The 20,334-nt window shown below is 36.1% G+C and overlaps 3 protein-coding genes across 6 annotated transcripts in view; 1 reads left to right on the top strand and 2 right to left on the bottom strand.

The window, feature by feature from the left end:
* LOC132904871 (monocarboxylate transporter 10-like) overlaps positions 1-20,334 on the top strand; it is a 288,582-nt gene that overhangs the window by 131,091 nt on the left and 137,157 nt on the right. The gene's annotated exons all lie outside the window — the stretch shown is intronic.
* Positions 344-4,365, bottom strand: LOC132905078 (nose resistant to fluoxetine protein 6-like). Its single transcript, XM_060956028.1, has 12 exons — positions 3,944-4,365; positions 3,132-3,376; positions 2,847-3,040; positions 2,592-2,728; positions 2,258-2,500; positions 1,955-2,162; positions 1,702-1,867; positions 1,536-1,615; positions 1,368-1,463; positions 1,165-1,294; positions 905-1,079; positions 344-773 (listed from the first exon to the last, which is right to left on the bottom strand). Exons 1-12 carry the CDS (start codon positions 4,164-4,166, stop codon positions 349-351), a joined length of 2,322 nt encoding a protein of 773 aa, XP_060812011.1. The 5' UTR covers positions 4,167-4,365; the 3' UTR covers positions 344-348.
* On the bottom strand, positions 9,580-13,528 carry LOC132905077 (nose resistant to fluoxetine protein 6-like). The gene is made up of 13 exons (XM_060956027.1): positions 13,118-13,528; positions 12,328-12,572; positions 12,042-12,235; positions 11,798-11,919; positions 11,449-11,691; positions 11,146-11,353; positions 10,893-11,058; positions 10,727-10,806; positions 10,559-10,654; positions 10,339-10,468; positions 10,089-10,263; positions 9,809-9,951; positions 9,580-9,730 (listed from the first exon to the last, which is right to left on the bottom strand). Exons 1-13 carry the CDS (start codon positions 13,362-13,364, stop codon positions 9,581-9,583), a joined length of 2,199 nt encoding a protein of 732 aa, XP_060812010.1. The 5' UTR covers positions 13,365-13,528; the 3' UTR covers position 9,580.

Below are 20,334 nucleotides of genomic sequence, written 5' to 3'. Positions count from 1 at the left end.
TATTTTAGTGCTTATATAAGTGCTCATGTAAAGAAGGAATAGCTTCGCTTTACCAATAAATTCCAGTAGATATGCGACGAAACATGGTCAAATTTGTTATCATGCATAGCGATAATAGTAACGTATAACTCTAAAAACGCATTTTAAAGGAAATGGTCATACTGACGAACATTACAGCGACGTGAATAGATACCCGGTATTTTTGTAGTTCACCGACTGCATGTGCCGAATTGGTCGGCAGGTTCTGAATGCGTTTGAGTTTCTAATTACGATTTTCGTTACATTTATACTTTTGTATAATTAACATATTTATATTTAACAGGTATGTGGAATATTTCCCGTAAATTGTTATACGTTTGTTATAATATTCACCATCATAAATACGTTTACAACGAACGCGAATAATTCAGGAAGAAGTATGTCGCTACACTTTTCTTCGTGCGCTATTATACAATCGCAGGAGTGACATAAACGGCATTTCGACTGCTGCATATAACAGAATAGAAGCACTAAAACTACAAACAGCCATTGTAACGAACATGGTAGCCTGAAAAACAGAATTGTTATTTCAGAATACACTAGTAATATTATATCGAAATTGTCCAAATGAAATAGTTGCATTATACTTACGAAGGTAATGTTATCAATGTAGAAAGGATAATAACTTGAATAAAGAGTCGAAAGTATAAAAATAGGGTTAAGGAGATAAGCAGCATACGATAGTTTACTAAAGGGGACGAGAAAATCCAGCGACAAGATTTTGTTCACGATACCTGCGAATATAAAACATATATGGATTGCAGTTTATAACACGTTAAATACCTCGCATTGCAAAAAGGATATTATCGCAACAGGAGGAATAACATTATAGCATTAATGAGTGAGTTGAAAAGTATCGACTTACCGCCATGATTCGTGGAGCATGCAACTACCAGCCAGGCAATACCCAGTGCCCAGCCCGTTCTGCTGAGGGCCAAATAAAGAACGGCTAAGTTTAAGGGCACGTTTTGGTTCACGGGACTAAATAGAATCAAGCAATTGCACAGAATTGCCAAGGTCCAACCAAGGACTAAGAATTTCTAAAAGATTCGTTGAATCACGTTATTGATAGACGCACAGAAATGTAGGTAGGTAGATATAACTGATAGAAACAGTATATATTACTTTCGATAACCGTAATTTGTAGCTGCATGTGGTAAGAAGGTGACATGTAGCCATTCCTATGAGGTAAGGCGATATTCTACACCACGGTCGTATATAAAGGTACGTTCCAGTGCTATATTGTCCGTCCAAGCTGAGGAAGAAGATAAACGTATGTTTATATATTCCCAATGGTACAAATTGTATTAAACATTTTGTATACTAACGTAGTCTCGTAATTAAGAGTGTATCCTATATAAGCGACGGATGCTATTGACGAAACTAGCGAAACAACTCCTATACCCTTAGCTATATTGTAATGCCTGAAACAGTCGATTTTAGTGATCGGCTAAAACTGGCCAATGCATGACTACAAAGCCAAATTTCGAACTCACGTGATCGATAACAATAGGAGAAAAATACCAAATATGAAGAACTGCATATCATTAGCCAGGTACCAACTCCATGTGAGACACTGCAAACAGTATTTCTCTTCGAAACGATTCTTTTCTGGTAATACGAAAGATGCTTGCAATGAATTATCTAAGAAAGTATACGTACTAGATCATCCCACCTGTAGAAGTTATTGATATAAAGGATATTAGTCCACCAATATTTGGAACACTTAGCATTTGGATGCTCAAAGGGAAGAAGTGCTGAGGCATGATCATGCCAGGTAAAATTCAATATCGCTATGAGTATAACGACGAAATATGCAGGTGTGAGCCTTCAAAGTTAATGTATTTATTTCATTATCATTGTATTTGCATCACGCATAAATTGAAATATAAGGACATATTGAAATCATCTATACCTAATATATCTTTTCATAATTATTTGAAGGAACATTTTCACCCTTTCTGTTATAGACGGTACTTTCTCCATTTTTTCTTTTTCCTTCAGAAAAATGTAAGACGTCAGAAAACCACTCATAAAGAAAAACGTGTCCACCGAGAATGTCGGATTATTTACTATTTGTAAGGATACTTCGCCGACCATCATGTACGTATGCGATTTGTTAGCTGCACACATGATTGGTGTCATTAAAAAAGTCGGGCTATATCAGAAAGCAGAATGGGCTAGTGAAATTAAACCGCGAGTAAAGTTCATTTCTTACCCATAGCACCCCATCCGTATAAGATCACATGTGCCAGTATTACCCATAGCGTTCCCAACACTCTCATACCGTGGAATATACGCAAAGCCTTTGCACCCTCTTGTACTTTAAATATTCGCTGTACATGTCTAAGGAGTGAAAAACATAGCAGATATTGGGCCATGCGATTTTGTTCCCTCGATTCCGAGCGTGCCAGTTCATCGTAATCGGTTTTGCCTTTTCCTTCTGTTGCGTTCTCCAATTCTGTTCAAAGTTAACCGTACGTTACACAGATTCTCATGAAATAAACTCGAGGCGATCAGAATCATTAACATCCAGAATACTCGGTATCATCGTATGTATCGCTTACCCTTCGTATTTCCATTTTTGAGTGCAACGATTTCCTTTTCGCTGTTTACGCGGTTTCGATGGGCGAAATAATCGTATACTGTGGCTGCTGTCACGGTAGTACACAACAATAGCAAAACTCCTCTGTAATCAAAGTTTTAAGGTTTCTACAGGATATTTAGTCGAACGCCGATCGTGATACTTGTTTATGTCGATTGAGAATAGAAATTCGAACTGGATTAGGAGCTTGAAATTTACGTACATGATGGAGATCATCTTTGCAGAGTGTAGCCATTGATAATCATTCACCAAATCAGTGACTTCGATGAGCCTAAAGTGTATAGCAAAAAGTTTGCCGATGTGAAGAGTCTCGTTGTGCAATATTTTATCTAGCATCGTGGCTACCTCTCCTTTTGTGCAGGATGCCGGTAAACAAAGTCCAAGCGTAATCAAGTCCTTACAAAAACGTTTGTCACAGTCGTAAAACTCTGCATTGTAAATCTGTTTCGTTATGCTGACGAGGTACATGAGATATGTACGTGCTTACTTCTTCTAGTACTTCTTGGTGATATTGCATAATGCTACTGTGCCGCATGCGTCCAATAAAAAAACGGAGCTCAAAAGGTGGATGCTCCTGGTTCGGGTTGCGATATATCGTATTGTTCTTTCGTTTCCCCTCCGAGACAAACAACGTGCGATTTTGGGAAAGAATGGTGCAACCCATACGATCTCCTAACCAATAATTGTGCCCGCTCATAAATCCCCCGGGTGGCACGCCACTGGTGTCCAGGACTTAAAGAATATATGATACTGCATTGGGAACATGTGATGATACAATTGGCGATAATGATTTTAAGCGATAAGGAAGTTGAATGCCGAATTTGACGTTTCGTGTTTAAAGCCAGAGAATGCAGTTTGTTGGGATAAAGAAAGACAGCTACGACTATGACTGTCGTTTTTCCGTATTTCAAACGAAGGATTTAGTTTCTTAAGCTAGGTGCGAATGAAGTTTCAGGGTCGGGGTTCAACTCGACTTAAAATTATGCAGTTGATACAACCGCGACATAATCGTCGCTAAAAGAATTCTGGCGGTTGCATGAGAGTTGTTTTTACTTTTATTAATTTGTTACGGTACAAATGCGTTTTACATGCGAATAAGGGATGCGACATGTCACGAAACACAGCCGCAAGCACGGTGTATAGTTATTTGAATTCTATATCCATTTATGGTTGTACGTTCTTATGTAACGGTTATACGACTATGTGTTTTATGTTTAATGTAATTTGTTTTATCCTTCTTTTGTATGCAATCAGCTGGCAGTAGAGATTCATTCACAATACCTTAAAAGTTCTGTTTACCTCTTAAACCCCAAGGTATCTGGTTGTCAACAGCATTACGAAATTCATCAATCTCCGTCCGACATCTGCTGGAATTTAGAAGATCGACATTTTCCAAAACCGCGTATACTGGTAGTATTTGCCTCATGGTCACTGGGTCTAGCGATGTCCCTTGTGTCGGCACGTAAATCGTTGTTAATAAAAGCGATAACCATATCCATGACGAAATGTTTCTATACTGCATGCTCTGGAGTAAAATTTACATTCGGATTATTGAATATCTCTATTGAAAAAAATGGTTACGAACTGAGACGTCTATTATTTTCTCTTATACGGTGAAATACGTTGTAGCACGATTTTTACTATGGTCGATCAAGAATATGGCTACTATAATATGAATGCAATGTTTAACTCAACTATAGGGAACCATCTTTTTCCAGGAAGATCGCGATAAGACTAACCGTGTCCAGCAAGGAACGCACAATTTATCACGTAGGATGCCGGGAGTGATTTCGCCTGTTCCATCTTATTTTTGATCACCTAGTTACGGACCGCAGTTGAAATAATTTCGCAACTGCGTCTGTTATTGGTATGTGGTTGTGGTTATTGGTAACGTGAATTAGCATATGGATACTCCGTTGAGAAAATTTTAAAATTTTTTCAGTTTTTTGCGGTTCAGTATTTGATCGTAATAGATTCTTCTAAATTCGTCTAGATGACGTCAAAAGCGTTTCTCCCCAAAACTAACAGTTACCGAAGTAAACCAATTTAAAAACAAATTTCCGGGTTCCATCATTGGAGATGTTTTATGCTTTTACAGTAGCAGCTATCTCATTGCAGGAGTAGAATGATATGTATAGTCGTTATTATTATAAACATATAAATACGAGTGAATTAGAATCAAAGTGAAAAGGACAGCTAAGTGGGGCCATTTTCTAATTACATTTTTTAATTTATTTAAGAAACTAAAAGTCTAACAGAAAATGTAACGACTGCACGCGATACTGCAGACGTTTGTGCCAGGAGTTGCGTCAAAAGATACTTGAAAATTGTGTTTTGTTTAGAATTTGAAGGAGGAAAACTTTGGCGCAATACACTATGGGGATGATATATACAACAATATCGGCAGACGACTGCTACGCGCGTTCTGGCGATCAATCCTTCAACCATTGTATCGAGCATTAAACAAAGCCACTCCTCGCATTGAATACTACTGGCGTTACCTTGTTTTGTTTTCAAATTTGAAAAAAAAAAAAAAAATGATTTTCTAGTTCTTTTTGATGATATCCCCAAGCAAGAATGCCTACTTCCTCTGAATACTCAGAAACTGAAGAGCTTATTTACACCACATCTAGTGGAGAAGATAGTATCGTAAAAAAAGAGCTTCAGTGAGACTCTATTTTCTGAAGGGGAACTGTTCTTACCTGAAGCTTGGTGGAGCAGTTGATGATTCGAAGTCACGAACGGTACTGAACTAACCGTTTCTAATGCCGATACTAACCCTCAGATCGACGTTTCCGTTTGAACGACTATACGAGACTATTTACGCGGCATTCGCGAGCTGATGAGTTTCACACCGAATTCGACTCGACTTTTGATATTTCTCGATAAATTCGTTAGACTAAACGACTTTATTTTTAATCGCCAGATCTCTCGATGTATGTCGTTTGAATCTTCAAATGAGACTGACTGCCCTTAGATCAATTCCTTGTCTTCTCGGGGAGACAACCTCCACTACGCTCAGATCACGCCACCGCTCGCGCCGATGATCGCGTAGTCGGTTTCTTTCTGAGAATGAAATAACGGACCGAAATTGACGTTTATAGAACTCCCTGCTTGGTAATATCAATGCTCTCGTCGATACATTGTAAGTGTTTCGTCGGGCAGATAAGACGATCCGTCCGTGACGCTGTAGGACCGCGAGCGACGGTTGGTAATACGATCTATACTAAGCCTCGTGGCGTAACTAATTCCTTTCGTCACATATCATTTATTATCTTTTCGGAGTTTGACCTCGTGTCGTGTCAACTAGAACATGCTCGCGTTTAAAAATGATACCCTATTTCGTCATATAGTGCTCGTGATTTCGAATAACACCATATTTCTTCATACAGTACTCGGTGTTTGTACTTTTCGTACTTAAATTTACTTGAAATCCTTGTTATTTATAATTGTCATGCGGTGTAGGACGTGAAGGGTGCCAAAGGACTACTCGGCGTATTAATTTAACAGTACATTTATTAATATTAGTAGTGGTTGTTACGTGGACTGTATTCCGACTGTTGCTCCGAACTCACTGTCGACTCAACTGTTCATTTGCAACTACTGAACTCCTCGCAACTCGACTCTTTACTAGCAACCGACTGTTGACTGAGGTACCGAATGCATATCGATGGGCCATTAGTCCTATTGAAGCTTCTCGATCCCTTTGCAACACTGTATATATTTCGTCAGTCTTTTTTGAACAATTTTTCCGCGATACTACAGTAAGGTCCAAAAAAGCCGCTGAAAAGGGAATCGTTGAGTCAGGGCCGCGAGACACTTCGCGTTCGTCGTTAGTTGTAGGTTTAGCAAGATGACGGTTCCTTGGGATTATTGCGGGTCCCGGGACCTAACTAAGGCCTTGTGTGGCTACAGTCATTATCACAGGCGTCTCTAATTTGTCGTTTTAGTGACAGCTAACTGTTCGGGATTTGGGTTGGGCCGCCTGCTACGTCCTGTGACTCTCTACTTAAACCAACCTCTATCCTTGTGTAAGATATCCACCAGATGTTTAAACACCGTTATTGCGGATCCTCAAGAATCGTAAGAAGATTAGGGTCATCATAAATTTTAGCATTTTTATAGTTATGACCCTTAAGATCACACAAGTATCTTTAAAAGTTGAAGCATTCCTTTGAGTTATTGTCTATTCCGAAGGCGCGGTTTCCATGTACAACACTACCTATAACCGACCGTTGATTGGCGGCAGCCAACACCCATCCTTACCCATCAGTCTTTTCCCTATCCAATTAGCAGCAATAATCGTTGCTCTTGTTACGTCGAAGACACGGGGAGTGATGAAATTAAAAAATCACTGGTCGTTTCCCCGTGTTGTTCGAATAATTTCGCGTGGATTTAAACGTTTCACGAGCAAGGTAAGAAAAATTCAGACTTTAGATATGTTAGATACGCAGATTTTATTATGTGAATTCAACAGAGCGACGGTTAGAGTGTTAGAACAGAGAGTGTCGAGAACTGATTTTGGCAAGGTTTGTATACTATGGGGTTGGCCCTAATGGAGCGGGTGTCGCCTGCTCTCGTGTCAGAGGTTGCCATGCTGTTACTGTCTTCTGACCCTGGATCATTGTCTACGTTATTGTTTCGATGACATGCATGATGTTCTTTAGGCCCCTTCCCTTGGCTTTTCTATAGGCAATTTATGGCTCTGTGACATTCTCATATTCTCAACGAATCCGCTGGTTCCGTACTTTGTACACACCCATTACTAATTTTCATCCGCGACAACATCATCTCCGAACGACAGTAGTTTTCCAATCTTCAATCGGTCAACATCTTAATTTGCTAGTGTATACTAAACGGTGTAAATAAATCAAGTAAACATGACATCACTCTGCATCTTTAATTTACCTCTACCTTGAGCGTTAATAGCGATTACGGTTCGCGATATCAATCGATCAGTTGCAAACCTGATCTGATCACTAATTAGCTGAGAATTCGCAACAGCTAACTGCTCTGCTGTTTCGATGATTTTTGCACATGTTGTGGAAATTGATATTTTGAATAATTTTTTTTTTATAAGGCGAGAAATAATGAAAAGTTTCTTGATATTCTAGAAGTAAATGCTACAGGTTGTCACCAAAATTTTGTTCAATCATTTTCCATTGGGGGTGACATATTTCAAATGAATGTTACAATGACCAAATTCTCAAATTTACAGTGTAGTTTCGTCAAATATAGAGAATGTTTCAACATATCTTTTAACTTCAAATTATGCTCTTTGGCTTAATGGTTATATGGATAATTTTTACAGTAGCGCCAGAAATTCGGAAATTCTGCTCCAGTTCAAGACTCATATGTGTGGGGCTATATAATGTAATCGGTAATTAGCAGAGCGTGTGAGAAATCCAAATCCTAAATCAGAGGAACTGATGTATTGTCGAATAGGTTAAATTCTAGGTTCTATACAGTGTCCAGATAACGAAACATTACGCTGAAACGACACTTTGTAAAGCTCTTTGAAGTCACTGACCGAAATTGACGATCGCTTCTTACGGAAATTAACTGCAAACGGTTTCGCTTTACTTGTTGATCTGTAACGTTCTTAACATTTGCTTCTCTTAATCTATTGTATGACTTAGTCTGTGTTCCGTGCGAATATCCTTCCAACATTACTGTATACAAAATTTTATACACCGAGTCAGTATACTCTATTTCATACTCTATGTTCATATTATTATCCATTTATATAAATAAATTTTTACAACCTTTTATAATTGAATGCACAAAATTCTGTCTCTCCGAGCAATAATAACGTTACGAAGTCATTGAACACATATTCTATCGCTTAAGAAATTAACAGTTTTCTGCCATGATCAGCGACTTGTGACTCTTCTCTCTTCTCTCTTTCTCTCACTTCTTATTCCGGCATGAATTTTTCAAGTCGATGCATAACCCGGGTGTTGGTAATGGTGGGCTTGTCATGTGTAGAAGGAATGCGATCAATAACATTAAATCAACCATCCTCGCAAATTCCAAAACATTTAAATAACTCAGGAGCCTGTCTTATTCCTGCCAATATGTCTCGTCCGAGATGTCATCGGATGTATTTTTCGAATACGCCTGACCTTACTTAATGTATATACCATCCGTTTAAATTAAATCTGACAGTTATTCATACTGATAAGCAATCTTTGTCAGCCTGTCTTCCTTGCAGCAAATAATCTTTTTGCTACATCACTTTCGGGTTCGGCGTCTCAAACACTCCATGTGCATTCGAATTCTGAATAATGGATTAGGTTTCGATCATTCTTTGTTTATATTATGGTTTTACGACGACCGGTTAGGCCATGATCGTACAAAAATCAAGAAGCTGTAAAGTTGGAATTTGTGGCGCTTGTGGTCAAATTAGGTATTATGCACGTCGAATGAGAATAAATTTTAATCCTATTAAAAAATTTGTATCATCAATAGAATTCCAGTATGAGACAGCACGATTTACTTTGTGTACGTGAACCTGCAGCATTGTACACGCATTTTCTTATCGTGTTCTCCAAGTCTTTTGCTTTTTAACATGCAAGGCAACTGGTAGTACTAGAAACGAGAAACAACTGCAGAAGGTCGTCGTGTACTGAACGGCAGACTTTTTCTTCTCTTTCAGTGATCTATATTTATTTGTATACGAGCTTCTTTTCGTCGTTCAAATCTCTTTCTTAGAAGGACGTGCAAAACTTTTGCGCAAGTGATTCTCTTAATTAATTCCCCAACTAGGTGTTTGAAAATATTAAACAACATTGTGAATCATGTATAATGAAATGTTGTGAAACAATGAATTACAGTAAATCCGGAGATCGTCGTTGTAAACATATATATTTTTCTATATTTTAACATATGGAAGGTTAACTTGCTGTTATTAATTTAATTTAATAATTTAAAGACTCAGAGAACTTTATCAACACCAACTTCTTTCCTTTTCTTTGGTGCACTACTATGTAATTTCAGGAGTGATGCAAACGGCATTTCGACTGTTAGGAATAACACAATAGAAGCAGCGAAGCTACAAATAACGATTGCAAGGAACAGAATACACTGAAAAATAGAAACGTTATTTCATAGTACTAATACCACGTCGAAATTGTCCAAATGAAATAATTTCATTATACTTACAATGGTGACTTTATCAAAGTAGAAAGGATAATATTGTGAAAGTAAAGCCGATGTTATCAAAATAGGGTTTAGAAGATAAACACCATACGTAAATTTACTCAAAACAGCGAATATATCTAGGGATAAGATTTTCTTCACGATCCCTGCAAACGTATCAAATATACTTGGATGTAATTTACAAAAGTTAAATACTTCGCATTACACAAAGAGTTTTTTTACAGTAAGAAGGATAACAATAACGCACTAATGAGTGCGTGACGCATGAAAAATATCGACTTACAGGAATTATTCGTAGTGCATACAACTACCACCCAGGCAGTACTCAGTGCCCAGCCCGTTCTACTGAAGCCCAAATAAAGAACGGATAGATATAAGGGTATGTTCTTGTTATCGAGTCCGAAGAGAATCGTACCATTACATAAAGATGCCAAGATCCATCCAATGATTAAGCTTTTCTGTAAGATAAATTTAATTGGATTATAAAAAGATGTACAGGAATATAGTTGTAATGAATGAACTGTATACATTACTTTTGATAAATGTAATTTGAAATTGCATTTTGTAAGAAAGAGACATGTGGCAATTCCTATGATGTATGGCGGTATTCTACACCACGGTCGTATATAAAAGTCTGTCCCCGAGGTATATAAATTGTCTATCCTAGGAAAGTAAATTTTTATATATTTACATATTCCCTATGTCATAAATTATGTTATAAAATGAAAGATGTTAAACATTTTGTATACTTACGTAGGCTGGTAATTACGCTTGTATCCTACGTAAGAGACTGATAGTATGGATGAAACTAAGCTAAAAACGCCTAAGCCAATGGCAATATTGTAATGCCTGAAACAGTCGATTTTAGTGGTCGGCTAAAACTGGCCAATGAATGACTGTAAACCCAAATTTCAAACTCACGTGATCGATAACAATAGGAGAAAAACACCAAATATGAAGAACTGCATATCATTGGGCAAGTACCAACTCCATGAGAGACACTGCAAACAGTATTTCTCTTCGAAACGATTCTTTTGTAGTAACGCGAACAATGTTTGCAATAAATTATATGAGAAAGTATACGTACTGCATCATGCCAGCTGTATAAGTTGTTTATGTAAAGTATATTAGTCCACCAATATTTGGAACACATATCACTTGGATACTCAAAGAGTAAATATGCTGATACATGATCATGCCAGGTAAAAGTCAATATCGCTATGAGTATAACGACGAAATATGCAGGTGTGAGCCTTCGAAGTTAATGTATTTATTTCATTATCATGGTATTTGCATCATGCATAAATTAAAACATAAGGACATATTGAAATCATCTATACCTAATATATCGTTTCATAATTATTTGAAAGAATATATTCGCCCTTTCTGTTATAGACGATAGTCTCCTCATTTTTTGTTGTTCCTTGACGAAATTATAAGCCGACAGAAAACCACTCATAAAGAAAAACGTGTCCACCGGAAACGTTGGATTATTTATGATTTCGTTGAGTATATCACCGCCCAACATGTTGAAAAGCGCCTTGTTAGCTACGCACACGATTGGTGTCGTTAAACATGTCGTGCTATATCATAAATCGGAATGGACTAGTGAAATTAAAACGCGATCGAGGCCCATTTCTTACCCATAGCATGAAAGCTGAACATGGCCAAATGCCCAAAAATAATCCATAGCATTCCCAACACTCTCATACCGTAGAATATACGCAGAGAATCTGTACTCTCTCGTATTTTAAATAATTGCCGTCCATTTCTGAGCAGCGAAAAACTGAGCAGATATTGGTTCATGCAATTTTGTTCCTCCGATTCTAAGAGTGCGGATTCATCGTCACTGGTTTTGCATTTTACTTTCCTTGCGTTCTCCACTTCTATTCAAAGTTAACCGTACGTTACACAGATTCTCATGAGATAAACTCGAGGCGATCAGAATCATGAACATCCAGAATACTCGGTATCATCGTATGTATCGCTTACCCTTCGTATTTCCATTTTTGAGTGCAACGATTTCCTTTTCGCTGTTTGCACCGTTTCGATGGGCGAAATAATCGTATACTGTGGCTGCTGTCACGGTAGTACACAACAATAGCAAAACTCCTCTGTAATCAAAGTTTTAAGGTTTCTACAGGATATTTAGTCGAACGCCGATCGTGATACTTGTATTTATGTCGATTGAGGATAGAAATTCGGACTGTCGATTAGGAGCCTGGAATTTACGTACATGATGGAGATCATCTTTGTAGAGAGGAGCCATTGATAATCATTCACCAAATCAGTGACTTTGATGAGTCTGAAGTTCACGGCAAAAAGTTTTCCAATGAAAAGAGTTTCATTATGGAAGACTCTATCTAGCATTGTAGCTACATCGTGTTTAGTGCAGGAAGCCGGTAGACAAAGTCCAAGTGCTATCAAATCCTAAAAGAAGTGTTCATCACAGTCATAAAAGCCGGTAATGTAAATCTAATTCGTTATGCCAATCGGAATATGGAGGATATCCAGGTGTTTACATCGTGTGGTAGTTCTAAGTGATATTGCATAGTGCTATTGTGCCGCATGTGTCCAAGAAAAAAATGAAATTCAAAAGGTGGATGCTCCTCGTCCGGATTCCGGTATAGCGTATTGTTCTGTCGTTTCTGCTCCGCGATAAACAGCGTGAGATTTTGAGAGAGGCTGGTGCAAGCTAGGCGATCTCCTAACCAATAACTGTGCCCGTTCAGAAATCCCCCGGGTGGCACTCCACTTGTATCCAACGCTTAAAGAATATATAATATTTCATTGGAAACAACTCATGATACAATTGGCGATAAGGATTTGAAGCGGTAAGGAAGTTGAATGCAGAATTTGTCGTTTCATGTTTAAAGGCAGAAGATGCAGTTCGTTGGAATAAGAAAAACAGCTACGACTATGACCGTTCACTTTTCCGCACTTCCAACGAAGGAACTAGTTTCTTGCTCAAGATGCGAAGGAAGTCTTGGGGTTGAGGTTCAACTCGACATAAAATTATGCAGTTCATACAATCGCGACATGATCAGGACTAGAAGAATTCTGGCGATTACGCACAAGATCTTTTTGTTGTTATTGGGATGAATTTTCTACGGTATAAACGTGTTCCACGTGTGAACAACCGTTTGTCAGGAAACACAATCACAGCCACAGCTTATAATTATTCGAATTGTATATCACTATAGCCTTATACATATTTTGTTCGGTCTATTTCCTTTCTTCCTTTGTTGGCAATGGACTGGCAGTAGCTTTGTCGAACGAAAATCATCAATATATCTTGAAAGTCACATTTACCTCTTAGAGCCCACATTATCTTGTTGTCAACAGCACTACGAAATTCATCAATCTCCGTCCGACATCTGCTGAAATTTAGAGAATCGGCGTTTTCCAAAAGCGCGTACGCTGGAAGTACCTTCCTCATGGTTACTCGGTCTAGCGTGGTTGCTTTGGTCGACACATAAATCGTCGTTAATGATAAAAGGGATAGCCATATCCACGATGAAATATTTCCGTGCTGCATTCTCCGGAGTAAAATGTACATTTGGATTATTGAATAGCTCTATTGAAAAAAATAGTTAAAAACTCAAATGTCCATTATTTTCTCTTGTACGATGAAATACGTTGTCGCACACTTTTTACTATGGTCGATCAAGGATATAGCAACTATCATATGAATAAAATGTTTAACTCAACTGTGGGGAACCAACTTCTAGGACGATCACGGTAAGACTAACCGTGTCCTGAAAGGAACGCACAATTTATGACGCAGGATGCCGAGAGTGATTTCGTATGTTCTATCTTCCTGTTGATCGCTCAATTATGGACCCCAGTTTAATTAATGTAGTAACCGTATCTGTTACTGGTACGTCGTTGTCCGAAAACGTAAATTAGCATTAAATATTCTGTTGAGTAAATTTAAAATTTTTTCAGTTTCTTACAGGGCAATATTTAATCGTAATAGATTCTTATGACGCAATACCGAATCTGCTAAGCGTTTCTCCCCAAAACTAACAGTTGCCGAAGTAAACTAATTTCTACAAAAATTACGAGGTCCATCATTGGAGATGTTTTATGCTTTTACAGTAGCAGCTACCTCATTGCAGAAGCAGAATGATATGTAATGTCGTTAATATTATAAACATATAAATACGTGTGAATTAGAATCAAAGTGAAAAGGACAGATAAGTGGGGCCATTTTCTACTTACATTTTTCAATTGATTTCAAAAAGTAAAGGTCTAACCGAAAATAAAAAATGTTAATAATATAATGAAAATAAAAATAACCATGACAGGCTATACTTCAGATATTTGTACCAAGAGTTACGTCAAAAGAAACTTTCAAGTCATGTTTTGTTTACAATTTGAAAGAGGAAAACTTTGGCGAAATATGCTGTGGAGATGATATATACAACAATATCGGCAGGCGACAGCTACCCGCGTTCTGGCGTTCAATCTTTGCTCGATTTTTTCGTTTTTGTTCTTTCTCCCTCACCTTCTCGAGAAAACTTCTTTCTTTTCGTGCAAAATAAATTAAAAAATTTATCACGTGCGCGTGCCAGGCCAGTTCTTACCGAGACATGTACGAACTGTATCTTCTTGAAAACGAGAATTAAAACAAAAATGTGTAGTTGTTCATTTTTTACTTATTTTTGCATGTGGAATAACATTCTGTTAATTGTTGCGATATAGAATTAATGTTATCTATAACGTATCTACATTTTGCAGTTAAATGTAGAGTAAGTAGGCTATTTCTTCTTTTCTAGATCGATGTAATAGCCGTGTCAACTTCTAAGTGGAAGCAACGCTTTCAGTTTAGCGAAAAATGAGTTAAAGGATTAATGAGAAGTATTACTGTAATTTCTTTTGCCTCAACTGGAACTATGTATTAGTTATGCTAATAAATAATACATTTTTATTTCACTTCCTACGATTTCTTATAAACCTATTAACATAAGGAAGACATAATGATCTTTGCCTCTTGCTCGAATGCAAATTGTAAATGCAAGATACCATTGAGAAATAAAAAAAGCTTTAATTGCGTGTTCTTGTATTTTAAACACGTCTTATCGATGACGTTATGATTGGTGAATTCTAATTATTCTCTAAATATTCATTCCTTTTCTCGATATTCACAAACGTTTCTATAATAGTTCTGCTCGTATATAGATGACAAAATAGGTTCCAATTTCGTCAAATATACAATGAACTGTTTGTATTAATTTCATCTGTCCTCGTATATAATACACGTGAATGATTCATGGAAAACTTTCTCTATCAGCGCTAATATCTACTCACTCAAGGAAAGATTTTGAAACTTCTAATAAAAAGGATTTTGCAACATTTAATTAGCGGGCATTTAATTAGCGCTTTAATGATTATGGACGTTTTAAAATGTCATTTGTAAACTGAACTTATTTATAACAGACACCTGTACTTGTCTTCAGAATCTTATGTAATTAAAATTCCAATGCGCTATTTTTGCAGGGTTTGATCAATTGAGTGTACATTATAAAATATTTTCTGAGGCGCAACTAGAATAATTATACCATATAAGTCGTACAGCAATAACAATCAACTATATCGTAACGTATGTAACTTAGAAAAATATAAGAAAAGTTTACGAATGCTAGTAGTATCGCTTTAGATGGTTCGGTTGCGGTTTCTATTCGAACGTTGAGAACAACATTCTATTCCTCGCTCCAAAGAAATATTGTAATGTACTCTTAAAATTAGTAAAACATTTGAGATATATGTCATTCATGAAATAATTATTACAAGATCTATTCACGTTGGAATATTTTAATATTAATAAACATTCGCTAACTACGCACGTTCGTTCATGAATAAATATATTGATTAAAATTATCGATTAAAATTTTAGTATTTACATGTGCATGTACATAGTGATATTTCATTCCACCTTCGTTTAGTAATGTAGCGTTAGCGTCTCCGTCAGGTACATCGAACGAGTTAAATAAGAAGACCGAACTAGAGACTAGGCGAAATTCTTTGACCACAGTTTATTCTAATACTTAACTAAAATTAACAAAATACAGAGCTCAAGACTCCATATAAAAGAAATAACAAATTAGGAGAAAGGATTTCACTCGTAAAAGGTGGGCGCAGCGACGATGTACGAGGTCGTACGGTTCGCAGCGAATTAAAAGACGAAAATGACGAATTTGTAAATGGCAAAAATTTTATGAGCTATACGGCGAGAGTCGAATTATGTCGCTGCGTGTTCTTCATCTCGTTGGAGAATTTACATCGTTGAACACGCAGCGGTTGAAAGCGTCGCATCGTTCCTTGAAACCAACAATAAATAAAAAATTTACCAGCCTTGATGATTCGACAGACTAAGTCCTAATATGTTTAAAGCTAGGGATACAAAAAGTAAGTTGTAGCCTGAGCGCTGTAATTACCGATGCAGACATAATCGCTGGAGATCTCACCTTCTGAATAGAACAGCTCGAAGCATAGCTTTTTTAAAACACGGTTTTTATTCATAGCGATACATATGCATATCCGCGTTAACGTGTTTAATATCCAACCGGCGATGTTGCAAGAATTTTTATAATAATAAGAAGAAGAATAATAGGAATAATTAAGAATAAAAACGTTGTGACAACTTCTCCCTTAAATCGCCAGATAAAGCTAATAATAGCCGTCCAATGTAAATGGCCTGTGTCGAAGCAAATAACGTATCGTTCGACGTGCTGCAGAGTTTTAATGTAAATTAGTTTGCGCGTTCCGTGAGATGAAAAAATTTGATCTGTGTGCGTTCGTAACTCATTCAGGACGATAGTAATTTTAAATAAAATTTCTATGCAACTGGAGTCCTGTTTTGTCTGAAAATGCTGTACCTCAAAGAGATAATTTCAGATTTCATAGAAGACGCAGCATGTTATCACCAAAATAATAGAAGCTCTTCCATCATTGTGTCTAACAAATTGTATAACAGTGTTAACAAATTGTATAACACGACATAATCTTCCTTCCAAGTAATTCGTATATTTCTCTCTTTTTCCTGGTACAACAGATCATCTTCTTTTTTGTGTTCTTCACTTTCCTCTTCTTCTCGTTTGATCCTATAAATCCTTAGAATTTTTGCAATATTTGTCTGATTATGTCGGTTACCATATTGACTACTGACTTTCCGACCTCTCCATTTCTGTTTGTACTTTACATCAACTAGTGCTACTTGTCGTAAACTAATATGTTCAACGATGGATAGTTTGCATAAATAATGGCTCTTTGTCATACTGTAACATTTGTGATAATTAATTTTTATGTAATAATATCACTTTGTATCTGATTTTCGCTTAATATATTCAATTCAGTTAAAAGCTTTTTCACGAGACTGATAACCAAAAATTATTTGCATCGTTTTACATTTTTCGATAAAGTATCACCATATGTCCTTCGTGTAACTTTGACTGAGATTTTCACTTTCTATCAATTCACCTTAAGGTTACTTTGATATCGACTGATGGAATTTCTATTTTATATTCGTTTTACGAATAAAAGACATCAAGTTATATATAAAACGAATTGAAAAGTATACAATGTTATTCGTAAATTAATTATCGACGTAACGGTGAAATTAACGCACGATAAACTTAGCGTGTAACCGGACCTGGATATAATGTACCATAATTATAGCAACCTTTTTGCATGAGATTGTCTGTACATGCTTGTAGTCGGTTCTTTAACCAGGCAGCTATTAACTACTCGAATTTCCAACAATAAAACGGATATTGTTGATTCAATCCATTTACCAACTACTGTATTACACATCTTTTGTGCTTCGTCGAAAGACTACTTGAAACATCATTTATCATTATTTCATTCTACTATATACATTTTGAAGGATTACGCTTTATTCATAGTAAGTAGAGAAAAAGTAAAATTTAATGGCTGCAACTTGATGCAAATTAAATGCACAGAAATATGAATTGTAAATCTAATGTAGAAGATTACCATTTTCCGGTCTCATTTTGAACCAAATCTCAATGTTCGATGAATAAAATTTCTAGAAGGAAATGCATCGCATTTCAAGAATTTTCTACATTGTTCTTTCACCGAATTTGCTTTTCTCGAACAAAGTCGATGGAATAGTTAGAGTTAAAGTTACAGGTTTCAAATCTCAAGTTCAAGTTCTCCTAAATGCAGAGTTTCGGACTTTCTAAAATTCTAAAATTAAATTTCACGTTTACAATCTAGTACAAAATTTTATATTTACCAGTTAGACAGTTTTTCTAATATCACGTTTCTTTCTTTAGATATTTTATTATCCTTCCATCCCATTCCAACGAGAATATTGAATACTTCGTCCATTAATATTATTTCGCTAAAAAAAATGCTCGAAAGGAGAATTTCATGCAAATTAAATATAAAAAATACTTTGCCGATATTTCAAATCTTCGTAGCTCTGAACTATCGAACTATTAAATTCTCAAATTTATTCATTTCTTTACAAGTTCTCCTAAATGCAGAGTTTCGGACTTTCTAAAATTCTAAAATTAAATTTCACGTTTACAATCTAGTACAAAATGTTATATTTACGACGAGTTAGACAGTTTTTCTAAATATCACGTTTCTTTCTTTAGATCTTTTATTATCCTTCTATCCCATTCTAACGAAAATATTGAATACTTCGTCCATTAATATTCTTTCGCTAAAAAATGCTCGAAAGGAGAATTTCATGCAAATTAAATATAAAAAATACTTCGCCGCCTGAACTTTTTATCGAAACAGAACTGTCACGCTATTAGTACAAATAAATTCACCGTTACTACAAGTCGGTTAATAAATCCACATGTCCATAATTTAGATAAAAAAACTCGTAGCTGTTAAGTGAATTTGTTCTCAAAGAAGGTCGCTGGTCAACGTGTTTGTGACAGACGACTGCACAAGTCAGGAACTGTTTCTCGGAATATCGAGAAAGAGGAGCACAAAGAATAAAGAAAGTTGCAATTTTTCTGCGACACATGTTAGCGCATTTTGTTTCGTTCTCAGCGGTTGCAGTCGTAGAATACGTTTCCGGTTCGCCAGGGACCAACTCGAAGCTGATAAGCCTCTTCTAACAATGTCTAAACTGTCTGGAACATCTTGCCTCTTCGATTAAAAATAAATGGCGATCTGTTATCAATTTTCTCGATATCGAACAGCGCACAGTGTGCTCTTGAGACGAGGTGTAGGATTTTAGGTTGAGCGGTGTCTTGTTGAGCTGATTGGTTCCTTGAAAGGAGGGCTTGCTTCTTCGTGTATCGAAAGAATGACTTTGGAGGGATGAAAATATCGATTATTACTTGATATTGTATAAGTCGATGATTAATTCCATCTTGTTTATAATAGTTTTCGTCAGAGAATAAAGAACGAGCTGTGATTTATTTACAAATGATAGAACAGAAAAACTATAACTAATTAACTAAAACTGTTTCGTAATAAATTAATAAATTACAACTAGAGCAATTAAATTAATACAGCTAATTAATACAGCTCGTAACGACTAAAGGCGACACTTTTCCACCACACACGCGTTTTTGTACTCGTCCATGACCAAATATGGTCGTGTTCGTTTTTCACTTTCTCAGGCACCTTCTCTTCTCAAAAGGGTCATGGACGCACTGCTCCTGATGGCTCATGGAGATCTGCAGTTCCTTTTGGTTCGTTAGCATTTTCATTTTTATAATAATTATCTTGTTTTCGTACTCCTTAAAAATTCGACGAGTTTTATACGATTATTTTACGATACTACAGTGACGATTCAGCATTTTGTAAAGATGATTCTTGTGGTAGATGTTGAAAAAATTAGCGTTATTTATTTAATATGTTTATTCTCAAATTCCATTTAATATATATATATAAGAAATTATAGATACGATTTCATTTATTATATATTATTCTTTCGATATTGCGACACTTGATAATTGTATTATTAATTTGAAATTACCGTTGCAAATGTCAATAATAATAGCTTTTTCTTCGATAATATTTCTTACCAAATAGTTTTCTAAAATTACATTAAATTCTGTTGCAAACTATCTATCGGTAGTGTATAAATAAATTAAGACAAGGAAGCATAGTTTGAAACTAAAATTGATCAAGCTACGAACGATTTTGTGAAATATAATTGATCACGAGCAAATTATTTTTAAATCTGTTTAAAACAGTTTTAAATGTGTATATAAATAATATTTCAAAAGAAATCGATGCGGGCTCACTAGCGTTCTTAATTAAATTATTCCTTCTATGAAATTGTTGTTATCACGATCAGTACTATGATACTGAAAGAATTTAAATCGTCTTCTTAAATGGAGAATTTTGAAATAATTTACAAATGTCAAATCTTCCTGGATTCATGATTTTGAAATTCTAAATTTACGAATCGCTGATATTTTAAATCTTCGTAGCTCTGCATATCGAGCGATTAAATTCTCGATTTTATTTATTTCTTTACAAGTTCTTCTAAATCCAGAGTTTCAAACTTTTAAATTCTAAGCTCAAAT

Source organism: Bombus pascuorum, chromosome 3 (assembly GCF_905332965.1).
Source record: "Bombus pascuorum chromosome 3, iyBomPasc1.1, whole genome shotgun sequence".
Classification (NCBI taxonomy): Eukaryota; Metazoa; Arthropoda; class Insecta; order Hymenoptera; family Apidae; genus Bombus; species Bombus pascuorum.
Note: the sequence above shows the minus strand (reverse complement) of the source record. Positions and strands in the feature narration are given on the sequence as shown.

Coding starts and splice junctions, on each gene's coding strand:
- LOC132905078 (XM_060956028.1), bottom strand. CDS start 4,166: ATGCAGTATAGAAACATTTCGTCATGGATATGGTTATCGCTTTTATTA. Junction 3,041..3,131: donor ACCAAGAAGTACTAGAAGAA/GTAAGCACGTAC, acceptor CGTTTTTGTAAG/GACTTGATTACGCTTGGACT. Junction 1,080..1,164: donor ACAAATTACGGTTATCGAAA/GTAATATATACT, acceptor CGAATCTTTTAG/AAATTCTTAGTCCTTGGTTG.
- LOC132905077 (XM_060956027.1), bottom strand. CDS start 13,364: ATGTACATTTTACTCCGGAGAATGCAGCACGGAAATATTTCATCGTGG. Junction 11,920..12,041: donor ACAAAGATGATCTCCATCAT/GTACGTAAATTC, acceptor CTTTGATTACAG/AGGAGTTTTGCTATTGTTGT. Junction 9,731..9,808: donor ACTTTGATAAAGTCACCATT/GTAAGTATAATG, acceptor TCTATTTTTCAG/TGTATTCTGTTCCTTGCAAT.